This window comes from Tuber melanosporum (assembly GCF_000151645.1).
Source record: "Tuber melanosporum whole genome shotgun sequence assembly, scaffold_56, strain Mel28".
In the NCBI taxonomy this organism is placed as follows: domain Eukaryota; kingdom Fungi; phylum Ascomycota; class Pezizomycetes; order Pezizales; family Tuberaceae; genus Tuber; species Tuber melanosporum.
In genome coordinates this window covers 89,369-106,687 of record NW_003299102.1, presented here as the reverse complement: position 1 = coordinate 106,687, position 17,319 = coordinate 89,369, and the positions used below count along the sequence as shown (strand labels likewise).

General features: G+C 46.4%; 1 protein-coding gene across 1 annotated transcript; it reads left to right on the top strand.

The window, feature by feature from the left end:
- Positions 1–257: 257 nt before the first annotated feature.
- Positions 258–1,542, top strand: GSTUM_00009374001 (uncharacterized protein; the record flags this gene model as incomplete). Its single annotated transcript, XM_002840663.1, has 2 exons — positions 258–1,138; positions 1,218–1,542. The coding sequence occupies 2 exons, from the start codon at positions 258–260 to the stop codon at positions 1,540–1,542; spliced, it is 1,206 nt and encodes a 401-aa protein (XP_002840709.1).
- Between the last annotated feature and the right edge of the window lie 15,777 nt (positions 1,543–17,319).

Below are 17,319 nucleotides of genomic sequence, written 5' to 3'. Positions count from 1 at the left end.
CTCTAGATCAGGAACCAAATATCTTTAAACAATCATTTGCAGCAATCCTAGGCTCTATTGATAAGACAAATACAGTTGTCTCGTCATCTTCTACCTTACCGTCACCTGGCTTGCACCTAGACGGTGGTTCGGGTGGCTCGGCACTCAATTTGGGCCCCAACTCGGTTGAATCAGTGCCACTTCCCCAGGCAATTGTACGGGTTCCCATCTCCAACTCTGCAGTTAAACCGGGTGGCTTACCCGATTTCCACACCGACATGCAAGTGGGGTTGACCCCTAAGCAATCAGGTATTATGAGTGTGTTAACGTCTCAGTCTTCTGCCATCGTATTTGGTTCTCCGTCGGATACTCGTGCACCGGTTCAACACTTCCGGGGTGGCGAAAATACCAGGGGAACCGCAGAGCAAGATGCTATAATCTTAGCCAACCGTAAATCATCCCACAATAGGCAATCGTTTGAGCCTCGGAACAACCTAGATGGCTGGCCCAGCGATGGGTTCTTGGGTCTCCATCCCCCGGAGCAGGAACAATTGGACAGCTACGATGGAGTGGATACAGCCGATAATACGGCTAATTACTTGTTTTTGCTAGCAAATGCTCAACGCCAGCCTCAGGACACTATTGGTGCTTTTCACAGTGACCTGAATGCCCCAGCGGCGCTTAGGTATCCCCGCGGGCCAGCCTGCTCGAGTGGAGCCATGGTGGATACTTCGTGTCCTGTCCCTTCCCAGGGACTCTTGATTAATAGCTCGTCGGATGCGGCAATGGGGGCTAATCGTAATAGAAATATTTCAGGTCACTCAATCCCGACAAGTATTGTCGGGATAAATGATAATAGTAATGTCATTATAGAGTCGAGCCACCATGAGAGGCAAGACACGGGTTCTCGGTGGGATAGGGAAACCAAAAACTCCCAGGAAATGATATCGGGCCCTACGTCTGTACGCCGAAAGGCCGAAAATGGCATTCAAGGAACTGTACGTTCACGAGTAAAGAAGGCTAAAGGCCGAGACGGTCAAGCAATTTCCCTGAGTGGAGGTATCTGTGATGAGCAGGATGGTAGAGATGATGAGAATGGCAAAGGCACCGCAAAGATGACCGATGAGGAAAAGCGAAAGTCCTTCTGGGAGAGAAATCGGTACGTATTTTGCTAGTGGCTCGATGTTCGACACCTGTTGACTTGGAGCTGTTTCCACTAAACCATGACGTCATTCCAGTCTCGCCGCTTTAAAATGCAGGGAACGCAAGAAAAAATGGATTGCGAACCTGGAAGAAAAGGTCGAGAGGTTTTCCCGTGAAAACGCTAAGCTCTCGGCGCAAGTTATATCCTTTCGTGAAGAGATTGTCTCGATACGGACGCTGCTACTTGCATATAGCGACTGTCCTGTCGCGCGAGCAAATACGGGAAGTATGTCCACACCGAACCGTAATTCTGGCACCTACAACGAGTATGGCCATATGACCACCGGTTATTATGACATTACGACTTGCATGGGGGGTGGAAACATACCACACCTTCCAATGGGAGGGGGGTATTCTTAGTGGAGGGGCGCGACGAATAATTACCGAAATGATAGAAAAGAAAAGCTATGATTCGCTAAGGCTCCTTTGATGTTTCACAGCATAGGTCTGTGGGGAATTGGCAGGTTTGAAGAGTATGCATTGGCCGGCGAACCTATTCCTTGTTTTTAAGGGGTCCCTCTCCTCTATTTTCCAAATGGGATATTTCGAAGGTTGCTTCCTCCTCCCGATCATGCAATGAAGGGATCGTTGTTTTCTGTTTCTTTACTTTGAACTGCTCTTTATCTTTTGCCTACAATTAACCAGTCTCAGACACAGTGGTTGATAGCCTTAAGGCAAAGGGGGGGCCGAGGCAATGCTGAATTGTTTATTACTTTTATCTGGATCTCAGAGTTTCACTAGCGAAGGTTACCAACTATCATAGACCTTTCTCAAAGAGACGATGACGCTTTTCAGAGTTTAGCCAAACAGAATTAGAAATTCTCCCATAGTAGCGAAACATATTCGGGTCCAACTCAAGTCTTTTGTTGCTGCGTTGCAGGCTATCGACATGGGATACCGAGCGAGAAACCTCTGGGTAGTAGTCAATCGAAGAAACCCGCTTTGGGATAAGTGGATATTTGCAGATCAGGTGGCATCATTCATGTCTGTGATCCCACGCCCATATCGTAGAGAAGCGAACAGACCCCCTACCCGGAGCGTAAGATATGATCGGCCCCAAATATCGCGTCGCTCTGGGCCTGGCTATCCATTTCTAGAATCCTAATTCCTACACTAAGACACCCCTGGACACCATCCCTGAGGGGGTGACCAATACTCCCCTGTCCGCGCGACACTTCAAGGGGGCAAATTCCGTACCCTAATCTCACAGGAGACATAGATACAGGCTGCCAGAACTATACATCACATTTCACATACTTACAGTGAATTTCCGTTGGTCCCGTTAGGTGTTGTTTACGAGCCGAGCGGGCTCGAGTCTCTTGGCTGAGGTGGAAATGTGGCAAGAGGTAGAGGAAACCCGTGGTGAAGATGGGAACTTCAAGGGATACACAGAAGGAGATGGTGAACTTCCGCAGGGATTGGACTCGGGGATTGGGGGAAGGTCCTTTGACCAGTTGTATCTATTTTCAAGTTGCTATATATAATTGTTGGTTGTTCTGAATTATAAGGGCAGTGTGTAAAGGTATCGTGGCGACTCTAGACTTGAGCCTCTTGGTGGCTCGAGTCCAGGGGTGCCTCGAGCTGGCTCGTGAACAACACTAGTCCCATTTAAAGTAGCATGTTCAATCTCGAGACCAGCTGGCACCATAACCACTCACGGAATCCAAACCTTGAGCACTCCGATGACCCACCCTCATCGGTCTACAAACCTTAAGAAAGTCTAGTTCGACTGACGTCCTATTCTGGATGCACACTTGCAGAGAGTCATCAGGATCGGTAGAATTCTAAACACGGAAGGCAATTGGTATCGGGGTGAGCGGTTGAGACATTCTTTGACTCATCGATGTTTGTACTAATAATTGAGAGACATGAAAACTAATCCTGGCAAGAAATTGTAAATATTCAGCGTTGTGTATTACTGGAGATCTCTCAGGATTAAGGGAGAGGGAATAGGGAGCTAATGTCCTACTCTGGGATCTCTTGACCTTGGCTTCTTGGCACCGGTGCCCGTCGCCCTGCCTATACCATGATGCCCTTCTCAATGATTTCCGACTTTATTTTCCCTCGATTTTGCTACTCCCTTATTAAAAGTGAATGGCCAGTTTGGGGGGCGGACAAGGACACCTGAAGTAAGATATAGGAACAGCCGCAACTAAGTAACCTAAGTACCAGGCAAATAGAGGAGTATAAATTAACCACAAAAACGCACTATCCTATGCTTCCTGCGATCACCGCATACCTCTAACACGCGCCACACTCGTCCTGATGGGCTTCCTTTGTAGTGGTACACCCTGATTCACCCCGGAATTGCGGCGTGGGGAAGAATAACCTCTGTTATCTCCTATTTGTGTATTTCTTTGTCAGATGTTTTGTCTTTTAGTCACCGCTCCCAAATCAGCCCGTGGTAATTGATATACCAGGCAAAGTACTAGATGCATATTCTTGGTCATGTAGGGTCGGAAATTGTGCGAGCCAGGGAGGTAGATATCAATATCTCGGAATTTGGGGAAAATTACCGGAACCCCGTAGGTATCCCCGACATTCCGGTGGTATAATAAAAGGAAGGGGTGTGTTTGCTATTCTTTCTTCGTCACAGTGGCCCGAACACTTAGGATGCCAGATATCACTTTGTCTAGACAAATTATCGTACATTGAATAAATAAAAATGATAAGCAAGAAAGTTAGAACATTCAGTATCTAAACTATCTCCAACTTGATTCCATCCCCGCACTTTAGCTCATTCTCCGTCATCATACAACATCATCCTTGCCCCCGCATGTTAGCTTGCTATCTAATGGGAGAACGAACGACAGACCCCCCGAAGACTATCAAGTTGCCTCCCACACTCCCACTGCTGACAAAAGAGATACAGAAGCCAAGGCTACAGACTGTCTCTAGCTCCTGGTGGTGTATAGCGCCTGTCGCCCTTGTAGTGGTTATCCGTCGGATTTGCTTTGCCAAAACCAGCAACCAAAACGTTAGCCATAAAAAGGTAAGTCCGCCTGAACTACAAACGAGAGGCGGGGGGGTACGGGACGGGCGGAACCGGACAAACGACCAGCTCCCTTGCCGTGCGACGAATAGACGGCAAGGATAAGAGACTGACAGATAGAGATGCCGACAAGCAGATACGCCGACCGGCAATGGAACGAGTCATGAGGATGCCGAGCACCATCCATTAGTTCCAACCAGATGTAAGGCATGTTGTTCATAACAGCCATGGTTAAGTATCAATTTTAAAAATATATTGAGGGATTGAGCATCTCTCAAGATATCATGTCCCTACATTCAGCTCTTCCTGGAGTCCTATCCGTCGGTCTTCGGGGTAGGGCGGGGTTCTATACAGCTCATATTCCGTCCATTCCAGGGTGCTGGGACGGATTCCGCTGCAGATGGTGGGGACGGAACGAACCGTAGATGACGGTAGGACTCCCGCCCAGACCTCCAGTACTAGCCAGGTTGAAATCAAACACCAAGAAACCATCTACACTGACTTCATGAGACATCACTAGAGCTGTGACTGGCCTTCCCTGAAGTAAATGGAGAATATAGTAGGGGTTTCCACAATGAGCTTTGAGTATAATATAGTGACAGTGAATAATAATTGATTTGACTTCATTTTCTCCCTCTCCAGCTATCACGAAAGTGGAAGATAGCTATATACTACACAAAATTCAACCGCCTAATTATTCATGACATCTGTCAGCTCCATCTCCGCCAATCTGCAACACTCCAAATCACTCCCAAACCACTCCTCTCATCTCGTCGCATAGGTCCAGACTGCTCCTCAATACCTCTCCTTGCAGGCGTCTAGGCTGCTCCTTGTTTGAGGTTATCCGTAGGCGCCGACCAACCACTGCCACACTACAACAGTCCCCAACAGTCCCCAACACCGACTCAGTTATCGCCTGCCGCCATCAACCGTCTTCTACCGTCAGCTGCTGCCTCCAGCCATCTACCCTCCTGCCCCTAATCTAAAATGTCTCACCGCGTAGGGCCCGCTGTCTTTCCAAAGGACGGCTGTCAGAGACCTTTAGCACCCTGGACGGGCTATATAATCAAACACTGTCGCTCTGGATATGGCAATAGTTATTTTATAATAATCGTTCGTAATATTAAGGTTTTGCTAGCACTATCTGCGATGAGATGTTTCTACATATGAAGATCCTAGCCCCGGCTTAACCACACAAAATTATTGGTCAAATTAATATAGAAATCACAAAGTTGATTTCTAATCCATAAATAATGTAGACATGGGGAGACTGATCTGTTATATGGCGAGTAAGTGACTTGTCAAGTGGCCAATACATGAGACCTACTACTAGAACCAAGCTGATACAATATTTGTCCAAAGTTCCTATTACTTGCTTGCTCGACACCGCTACGTTCTCAAAACCACTTCCTCCTTGAAGCCTCCTCGGTTTTATGTTCCAGATGGGTGGAGTATACTCTCTCCTATACCATATCTATTTGGGGAGCACATTTATAGCAGTCATTGTGCATGCGTAATTGCGCCTTTTATGACTCATCCATTATTTGGTAGGAAAAACCTGTCCTGACACCTCCCGTGTCAATTTCAGAGGTTGTAACGCCGAGATATTAATATACTGATCCATCGCCCAATATGCAGTTCAGTACTTCGAACGTATCTACCAATCTCCAAATATATCGAATATTGTTGTCTAAGCTCAATAAGATCTACAGGTTCCTTGGCTTATGGCCTTGCTGGTCTTACTCAAAATACTAAATTATGTTGGCCCAGGTTTTAGTCTTTGCTCTAGGAGAGATGCGATCTACAGTGTGAGAATAGATGCCAGCAAGGCTGGCAAGCTTGGTTGATCTGGGTTTTGACTCTGTTCAAAGAGGATAGCTATGTTGAACTGGTTAGGCTTTATGAATTAAAAGCTCCCCTTCCCAAAATTTCGATTTTTTGGATACCAGACAGCTTTGATGCATCAGTCAACCTCAATATGTGTGTTTGCCGTTGCCCGTTGTTGTTTCTATGCCGATTAATGATGAAATCGCCAGAAAGGCAGAGAATCTTGGATTGTTTTGGGGGGAGTAAATTAACGTCGTTGACGGGGAAACCGCTCGGTACCGGGATCCGGCTCGGCGCCAAGATGAGGTCAAATGCTTACCCTGCACACAACAAAAACAACCTCCCCGGTCGCGTAGATTACCGGATCAACACAAAATCTACAATGATGCCACGAATCAAGTAGTTAAGGAAGGACGAAAAAGAAGTATTGCTTCAGGTGGCCGTTAAGTTCTACCATGAGAGTTCAGAAGCTTCGATCAAGGGTACAGCCGAGAAGTTTGGTATCACTTATTCAACCTTGCAGAGTAGGTTGAAGGGGGCCGAATCTCGGGTGGGTGGGCATCTGAGAATGCAGGTTTTAACACCATATGAGAAGAATTCGGTGGTTCGATGGTGTGAGCGTTTGGACGAGTGGGGATAACCAGCAAAGATGTCCCTGGTCAAGAGGGTGGCGGAGGCCATTATATCCCGAAGGATAAATTATCATTTTTTAGGAAAGCATAGGATATTATGGTTTCTTATCCGCCACCCCCAGCTTGCAGCCAAGTTAAGTACTTGTATAGATCATCAAAGGGCTCTTGCCAGTGATCCACGAGTACTAAAGGATTACTTTAATAAAGTTAGACTATCCCCTATCCTACTAGCATTATTATATTAATTGAGAATCTAGTTACAATATTTAATAAAGTTTTATGATATTTTATCATCCAATATCTATAATGTGCATGAGAAGTGGTTCATGATGGGGGTAGCCTCCCGGTGTAAGGTAATTTGTAAAAAGGGGAGGAGGAGAAAAGATTTGGTACAGGATGGCTCCTGGGAGTGAGTTACAGTTATTGAATGTATCTCTGGTGCTGGTTTTGCTCTTTGCCCTATAATCATTAATGAAGGGCAAGCCCATTACATGGGCTCGTATTTAAAGCTAAAGAAAAAGAATTTAGCAGTCTTTGGAGTCTCGGAAAAGGGCTGGCACAATGAGGGGTTAGGAATGCGGTGGTTAGAGGAGGTCTTTGACCATGAAACATGAGACTGGTAACCATTTACTGCTAAGAAACTTTAATTTTGTAATGAACTAACTGCTGAAACTTGAATGAACTATATAGTGCCGGAAATGCATATCATCTGCTGATATTAGATGGACATACCTCACAGTTCAATTGGCGATTTTTTGATTATTGCATTAATGCGAAGTTCATCCCTTTGTGCCTTCCGACTCACTCCACCCACCTGCTACAACCATTGGATGTGGGACTATTTAGTCTCTTGCAGAGACATTATGGGAATGGCCTTGATGAATTTGTAAGGAAAGGCCATGCAGGTATGAATAAGGGAGAACTTTTGCCATTAGTGTTTTCAATTTTTTAATACTTCTAACTTCTACTCATATACAAGCTAATTACTTATTTCGTAGAATCTTCATGCCAGCTAGACAATTAACTTTCATCTCAAGCAATATTCAGAGTGCTTGGGAAGCCATAGGAATAATTCCTTTGAATCCCAAGCGTGTACTTGGGGGAGTGAAGCGAAAGGAGCTACCTAGTAGGAATCACCATCCGCCGGCAGTTGCCAGTAACCCCCACTTCCACATTCCAAAAACCCCCCGTGCAGTTTGTCGTGCAACGCGAACTGCCTACTTATTAGTTACTCTCAATACCCTCTCCTCCAAACAGCTTAAATCAATCATTTCTGCCCTTGCAGAAGGGTTCCAGCAAACAATTGCTGATAAGCTGCTGGAGGAGGAGGCCCATAAAGAGTACAGAGTCTTGGTGGGAGAGGAGAACAAGGGAAAGACCTCCGACCGGCGCAAGTTGATTGAGGCTACTGTAGTTACTTCAGAAACCATTCTGATGTTACGTGAGAAGTGGGAGCAGGTAGATGCCGAAAAGACCGCTAGGCTGGCCAAAAAGAGTGCACCTCCACAGCTGGCCTCATTGAATACCAAACCCATCTCCAAACCACGGATTTCAGACACCACCCGGTCAGAAATATCTCCCACAATTCTTAGTCGACCTGCATCATCGAGTGTTGTGGAAGATCTCTGGGGGGCAATGGAGGCATTAGAGCTTGATCAGGGTGCTGATACTGGGTCTAGTGGGGGGGGTAATTGAAGCGATTACTCTTCAACAAAATTATGAATTTTAATATTTGCATGATGGGGTTCTGTTTCTTTCAGGTTCTCTTTCTTTTGTTTATACTGGGTACTGGTTTGGAGTTCCCGAATGGAGTTCAATCTTTAAATTTAATAGTTTTCTTCCTGGGAGAGGTGCTATGACCCTGGAAGACTATGATCCAGATTGCGCCATTAGGACCGAGCGGGATCTAGGTCAAAAGCGGTTTCGCCGTAAATGACGTTACATTGTATCCAAGGAGAGAAATGGCTTTAACCAAGCTATTGACCCAAATGATCGCAAAGAAAAAGCCAACTGAGGAGCCTCATATGCGCCTGAGTGCACATCTATCATTCAATAACCAGTTCAATGTATGGTCTAATTCTCAATAACTGGACGCGCATGCTACCCAATGCAGATAATACCACCCCCGTCCTCCACTAAACACCGGACCCTTTCTCATAGATAGAAAATACTATATCACAATCCCATGAAATGAAGAGCAAGGTTTCTCCGTAGGCTTCCACGGAGGATGGGATTGATACTTTATCTTTCCCTAGATACTCCTTGATTCTATCCCCGTGGCAAACACTGAGGTTGGTCAAGCTTTTCCTCTTACAGCAAACTCAAATTGACCCTCTCATGGGTCCTTCATTCTTGCCATTGATTCGTCCGGTTACTTCTCTTGAACTGGGCGGAATATTTGTGGAAGATCTATCGGGTCCATCGCAATAAGCACAATAACTTGGAGGGCGCGCAAAAAAGCAAAACTCGAAGAACGACAGCTCTAGAGGTGCTAGACGCCATTGGATACTGTACACGCAAATTCTCGCTCTGTCCGGTCCTACCAATAACAGCAAAATCAGAAGCCGAACAGATTCCTCGTATTCACACTGTTTAACATGATTATTCTTTCTCAGCTATATATTACTCTCGTATTATCCATTCTATCTCATAAATATATTGCATGTAAATTCTTAATGACCTCCCTTGCCCTTTCCTCGCTTGAGAGAAAATGGTGGAGGGCAGACTGACGAGAGAAAAGCATTTTCCATGCAACAGTGCTCATGTGTACCAAAGCCTTCCAATACCCGGTGTTGAAAGCCAATCGGGTTCCGATCTTCCCTATGAGTAGTCTTATGTATCGCATTATTGCTAAATAGTTGATATCTATAGAGACATGCTCCGCGAATTGTCGTGATTGAGAAACCACAGAGAGCCGGCTACCCGGACTGACTTGAAGTTAGTGTCTTGAACATCTTTGCTTCATTGGAGAATAGGGATATACCAGTAAAGGCAAACAACTGGCCAGCAACAGCCTTTACCTTTTTCTAGACAATCTTTACCTCCCTGAAATTTACCCTCTTAAGCTCAAATTCCTCTCTTGTCCCGTCGTACCCTCCGAAAGGCTTCTTCCATGTACAGACCGGTACATCCTATGCCTTCGTAGCGACCTAGTTCCCCTCCGTCTCATATCCTTCCCCATCCTTACTTTGACCGCCTGGTGCCGATCCGCAACCTCTATCCATGTGGGCTTCTTGAGTAATGCTTCCGACTCAGTCGTGGCAGTTCCGTGTACCCCGACCGCCCGCATCACCCCGGCCCGCCCCAAGGAGGCAGGTCAGTGTCATTTTCTTCGCGGCCCCGAGAAACACCCCACCCTCTGGACTACCCTCCATACCGTAAATTAGGTCGTGTGGAATCAGGATTGACATGACTCCGACCATAGATTTCCTATCCGCATTCTACTATGATACAAATTGTTAGCCGCAGCGAGCGCCGGGGGCCGGGGGAGCTTGTGAGATAGACTTAACGATTCCCAGGTATAACTCACCTTCTGTGGCGGAATTATGAGTAAGATCTTCGTCTACCACCTTTGTGAAGTAACCGCCGCGGCCGTGGATTTGTTTCTCCTGTATTACAGCGGCAGTGTCAGTGATCTAGGGGAATGGGGTGGAGATGTAGGTGTTCGTGGGGGCGGTACCCCGGGTATAGACATTGTGTGTGCCGCTAACGTGGTCGGAGGTGTCTTGGGATCGCATGACGGGGGGTTGTCCTTCTCGAGTTCCTTGTTGTGATGTAAATTCCCTAAGGTCCGGGGGCAGTGGGAGGCGACTTATAGCACTGCACCGGTCGGACCTTCTGGTGGTGCTTTGTGGAGTGGGTGTAACTCAGGTTCCTGTGTCAGAGGCTCAGAAAGGGATTCCGCAGGCTCGGTATTGGACGGATGCTCCGTGCTCGTCGTTGTATTTGTTCGTATCATGTGGTACTCCGTTTTGCGCAATGGCCGGTTCCCTCCCATTTCGCTTCGCACGTAGTCTGCCGAAGCAAGCGGAGCGCAGCGCATACATATGTTTTTTGTTTTGTTTTGTTTTTTGAGCCTGTTGCAGATTGCGAATTTTTGTTGCCCCGTTGCAAGACCGCGAAATTGGCATTTCTGGTGGTGAAATCGTGTGGCACATTTGGCAGTCGGGATCGCTATTTTGTCTCCATTGCCTTTGCCGTATCCGTATTGTAACAGCTTATTCGACGTGGATTTGTTTGACTGAGCGTTCTAGTTTGGTCTATTGGAGGCAGTAAAGAAAAAATATTAATTATGTTCTATATTGAGTTGGACTTGCTTTGGCGTTGGACTTGCTTTGGCCTACTATGAGCCAAGCGAAATAGGAGGAGAACCGGCTATTATACGTTTATCTGCTGTGCAAGGGGGAAGAGAAAAAAACACACTTGGGGCAAGAACATACGATTGCCAAAAAATAAAATATGATACTAGGACGAAAACTGTAAAGCATAAACCCGGTCACAGAAAAATAACTGGTTCCAGACTCTACTGAACTGGGTAAAACCAGAAGGAACTACAGCGGATTCAACAAGGTGCTATTTTCTGGGCCTCGAATCGTGCTTGGAGTTACCGCATTGTGGGATTGTAGTAGAGATACCACCTTCTGATGGCCATTCTCAACTACAAATAAGAGAGGGGATTAGCCGTCATCGTTCAAATAATAAGGCTATGATAGGTAGAGAGTGTCTGCTTTTCTTATTCTTCCAATGCTGCCGGAGGTGTCCTATATATACACAAACGGTTCCTTTTCAAACAGCCTTGTCCGCCGACCTCCTGGAGTTCCGCACCGCATTGCTATCACGATGGCACACCGTTCCTTTCGCTCAACCTCTTCAAACATCCCCCAAAGCATATCCCGTAAGCAATAGCTGTTCTAGACAGTCCTGATACCTTCGTGCTTCTTCTCCTGTTTCCTAACTCTTATAACGCGACACCCGATTGTCTCTGGACCTCCGGAGCATAACCTGTTATTTCCGTTATTCCTAGCGGTAATTCCGGAAACCTTCTAGACACTTCTTCTTGCTCTAATCACTAATTCTCACACGCCCTTACTCACACTCTGACCCTTTCCTTTACTTGTTCCACCATTCCTTTTCCAAACTATTTCCAAACAACCTTCCCCTCATCCTCTAGACCGTAGAAGCCTCCTGATTTTCAAAAATTGTCTTGTTTGTTCGGGTTGACACCCCCGCGCCGGGGTGGTGTTTTCCCCACCACCTCATGTGTATCCGAAGCTGCAAGTGAGAGTGGTGTTTGGCTTTAATCATCCGACCTGTCGGGGTTGACTTCCTGTACGTGTAACACTTTCACCGCCCCCAGACTCCCATCCCAAGCAAGAAGCGACCACATGGTTTGGCCGCAATCATCGGACATGTCCTCTTCAAGCTCGAGGAATGTCTCCAGGACCGCCCATGTTCATGACCAGTCGGATCCACGAGCTGTGTTCGGCCGAGATTGTTTGGCTCGTCTTGGTTGATGTCTTCCATCTAGGGAGTATTCTCACAATTTCCACATTTTTAAAAGAAGTAGAGAGCGGAACCTGTATTTGACCGCGACTCCCCGGTATGTCAGGATCGACCTCTTCAAGACAGAACAGAATTTTCATCACTTCTTGATGTCTGTTATGAGCAGGCGATGAACATGGCCTACATCAGCAAAAACCTTTAACTATGCCCAGTATGTCCACAACGTTGGATTCACGGGACGCTCAATAGGCTAACTTCTAGCCAGGACGCAGGTGGAGGTGGCAGCGGGGCTCAGGATGTAACCGGACGTGTAACCGGCACAGGTACTCGGTTATTGATGTTGCTTTATGTTTTGTTTTAAGTATAGTTTTGATACTTAAGTGGTTATATCAAAGAGTATGGCTTAACATGTTTGAGTAGTTTTCGTTCATGCTTGAAATGTACTGATCTACATATTTAAAGACTGCTTTATAACACTATGGAAAGGGCAAACTGTGACAAATAGTATTTCAATATACTTGGTTCAACTGTTACTCCTTAGTTCTCCAAGTACACCTTCAAACCTTCATATCGTTCTCAGCACACACCTCTCTGGTAGAGCAGGCAAGCTGTCTGCTATTATACCATTTCTAGAAACATCATTAGCGTCTTGCCAACATACTACATTTCTTTCACTGTAGCAAGTAGTTAAGAACCTTTTACTGGACGTAGTCCTAATTAACAAATCAATGTTCAGCTCAGAATACTAGCAGAGAAAAGCGACAGAATCAGGGTACATTTAGCTTAGTCTTAATACCAACATAGAATAATTCACAACTGGTAGTGGGAATCAGATCCTACTGTAGGACCTTACAAGATCAAAACAGCAAGTGGTCTCTCCTAAGAATCCTGGGACCATTGAGATTGCAAGGCATCAACGACGCACCCAAGCAGAAAAAGAACCACAACAATATACAAACACGGAATCATGAAAGCCTCAAGGGAGAATTCCCATGGACTCTGTCATAGAAACCTTGACTTGGACCTATTGATCATCTCGACTCTAGTATTGATTCCGATAATCCTACTGCAGGTGCCTATACTCTACTGTTCTCCAAAATTATTGAATTCTTTGCTATTGATATTGCAGGTCATTTTAATAAATCTACTGCTTAAGATTCTATATTGGTAGCTCTGGATCGTTTCTCTAGATATACATGGCTCGTACCAATAAAGGCTTTGACTCCTCTTAGGACACCTAGAACAAGCTACATTAATACCTATTTGCCTCCACCAAATACTCATTGTCTATTGTCAGTGATGCTGATAACAGTCTCACATCCAGATCCTCAAAACCGACGTTGGCTTTGCTTGGAATGAACCATATTTAGGTTGCTCCTAGATGACCTGAGACTAATCACCAAGCAGAATGAAAGATCGTTGAAGTTAAGACTACATTTTGTAACATAATCAATGAATGAGAAACAAATCTGGAACCTGGCCTGACAGAGTTTGCTGCCAACATCAATGCTGGATATACAGACGCCCCTGGTATGTCGCCATACAAGCCAATCTTCGCCCGGCAATATCCTCTCCTGCCTACAACACTCCTCTAGAACTCCTGTTTCTCCTCCTTAGATGTCCACTTAAACCTCCATCAAGCTTCTAGTGTCTTTCGTAGTTAAACTGGTTAAGCAACGAAGATACAATGTTTAAGTATCGAAACTATTCCCCAACCTTTACCTCCTCATCTTTCACAGTCTTGATTTTTTTTTTGCAGGCCATCTCATAAAAAAAGAATCTAGAGTGCGATATAAAATTACATTTAATAGTACAGCGGTAGCATGCCCCTCCGGCCAGTGTTCCAAACCGTCCGTGGCGCCCTACAGGGCCCTGGGGGGGTAGTCCCGGGCGTCCCGTGCATGGTGGGTGAGGATGACAGGGTGTGACGTCCGTCCTTCGTAAAGACGGCCATCCAAAGGGTTGATGCCTTGGCCCCGAAGTCTTAAAACAAATGGCATCGACCGGCGATTATCTGCAGGGCCCGGTAAATACCTGCAGAGCCCGGCCATTACCGACTGGGCATGGCCGTCACCTTCAGGGCCCGTCTGTCCTATGAACCGGTCTGGACGGACGCCAAGATGCCTGTCCGTCCCGGTCATCCCCCCATGCACTGCCGTCCGTCCCGTCCGCACCCTAGGACGGACGGACTGGACGCTTGGGTTCTCTGCCTCCGGTTATCGATCACTTCGCTAGTACTAAAGTGGTTCGGATTCATACGTTCTGGAGGCCGCTTGTGAGAGAAAATGAGTGTCGCAATAGTAATTATTGTGGTCACTGCCGCTTTCTGTTCTCTTCATTTGCTTACAGAGGAATGTGCGAAGGGAAAGAGGGACTTGTTGGGCGTGGAGGGGGTTAGGGTGGGAACGTGCAGCATTAGGCGGAACGAGAGGATGATGCTTGGTTCTGCATTATTCATGTTCCTGCTCTCGCCTCTTGGTTGGTTGAGCAGGAGAGGGGCGGAACAAATGCAAGTCGTCTCATAAGATGTGGAGAAATAGTTAAAGCTTCGCTGTGTTGTTGAGGCTGTAATGACCGTTCAGCTCGCGTTGGCCTATTGCATAGTTGCTTATATTATTCGTTTGACCATCCGGTTCGACCCACTGCAGTTCAGCGGTTGTTGTCTCAAGGAAACCTTCCGGTTTAGACGGGGGGATCTCATTATTTGCACGGGCACTATGAAATAAACGTACGGCTAGTCACATGAGGTCATTCGATGCAAGGTCGGAAAGAAGGAGATGTTTCTATGCACCGGGTGTTATCGTTACACGCTGGTAAACCACCGGTTGAATGACAGAAATAAAATTTTAGAGTACATGGAGGATAGTCTGATATAAAGCTGTCAATATGAAGAATACCGTTAGATTGCGAGAGTAAACAGGGTCTTCAGCGTTTAAGCAATGTAGGTGGTGGATTACGAAGCATCCAATCGAGTCCAAGGAATTGTATCATCCTATTCAACACAATTTATTCATCCTTTTATCGCAGACCCGGCCTCAACATGCTATACATTAACAGACCTGTGCTAGGGGTAATGCATCTACAAGGTTGAGAGGTGAGAATTGGTGATCGTTACTTGGCGAGCAATGTTGTTCCGAACAGTAGGCATCTGCATTGTGATTACCGGAATAGGTAAGAACCACAAGACGACACAACATGACGACGGAATGGAACGAAGGCAATTGAATGACGAGACCTAGCACTAGCAACATTTCTGGAATGCATGAATGGTCACAAATACAGTCGAAGCACCAATGAATTCGCGGCCACTTCCATCCCAAGCCGCTGATTTAGTCCCGGCTCTGGAGTTCAGGTAATGAAGGTATCTGCCATGAACCCTGGCTTACCAAGGATGCCACCCATCGGGTGTTGTAGAAAGAATGTGACTGAAGGTGCTGTTAAATGCGACGTTGCAACTTACAATTGTAATTTGGTGTCGTGCACTTGTGATTGAATATATATTATGACCAACGAGTGGGCGTAGTTATAAGATTGAGTATAGTGGTAATTGTCAGTTAAAGTTTCCAACGTCTTGGTGAATATAAAATCCTAATCTGGTGTGGCAGCTGTCTCGCCACTAGCGCCCAGATTGACCAGGTATTGCTGGTTGAGTCGTCACGTGGTATGCCGCATGTGGTGGGCCGGGTGCGGAAGCGAATTTATCATGCTCGGGTTATGTTGGGTTGGCACTCTATCCACGCGGGTTAACCCAGTGGAAGACCTGGATCCGGCCATTGGTCTCCTCCCGTGGGAGGTCGTTAATTGACGGTAATGTACCCCTTCCCATCCAGGTGGTCGTCCAGAAGTATGAAGATTCGTCAGCTCCCGTGAGCGACTGCAATTATCAAAGATCCAAAATACTGCTTTAGCTCGCTCTGACAGAGAGTGTGATCCGAGGTAAAGGAGACACTTACCGCAAAGGTAGGCCTCTGTATGTGGATAAGGAGAGCAAAGGGGAAATTTCAAGGCAAACACATGTATGAGTAAAAGACGGCTGCGAAGCAGAAAATTATTCAGAATTATGCTGAGCAGGACACGTTGAGGAACAAGGCACTGTAAAAAAAAGTGAAGGAAGAAACATGACAAGTGGTCTGAGCTATGGTGTTGCTACCGCCGCAACAATGAGGGAGCCGGGTAACGCATCTTTAAGGCAGTGGTGTCAGCAAGAAAACAGTCACATTGACCCCAACCGCACGCTATAAATACCACACCCCCTCTCTGGGTAACAAGAGCGGCATTCTCCACCAAACTGATTCATCAACACCGAAATAACTTACCAAATACTATCTCCAACCATGTTCGCAGCTATGATGGCAAGGCAGCAGCCAGGTGGAACCCGTCACAGCTGTGACGAGACCGCGTTCCAGTTCATCAGTTTGGGAACGAATTCTCAGGTTTATATCAAACAAACTCAAAGGAAGACCGAAAGTACGTTTTCCATGATTTCGGCACACAATAGCACTTATAACTACTGTTTTCTTCATTTCTATGTTCTGTCGTGCTTTCCATGATGGATATGGTTGAAACACCTATCGATAAACATCAAGTTCAAATCAGAGTCTATATTCACCGATGCTAACATGGTCATAAGAGCTCGAAATAAAACGGTCCACGTCAGATCTCCCACCGAATATCGCGACCCATGTAGCGAAATACTCATCACAAGTTGCCGCGGACATTTTCTCCCAAATGCTGGATTCCTCTTCACCACTTGTGAGCACGCTCCCCGTCCCGGAAATCGCTATGCACCAGCTCCAGGATGCCGCAAAGCGGCTTCCGGAGAATACCGATGCCCGAGCACTCTCGTACCTTTTGCAAAACAACTGGCTTTCTACAGAGACACCCGAATATTTTTCAGCGACCGATCACACCTTGGAACCGAATATCTATGAAGAAGGATGTCCATCAATCATGCAATTTCTCGCCACACCGAATCCGATTGTACCCTCGAGTACTAAGAAATCAGCTCCTTCATCCCTGGCAACCGGAAGGTTGGAGAGCTCTGGCTTCAATGGGGCTCATGAGTCCTCACATTGTCCCTCGAGTGTCGAACAACCCGTGAGAAACAGTTGCGAGTTCTTGACCGGGGTGGATCCACAATTCAACCCAGCGAGCGACTTATCTTTGTTAGAAAATGCGGAACGT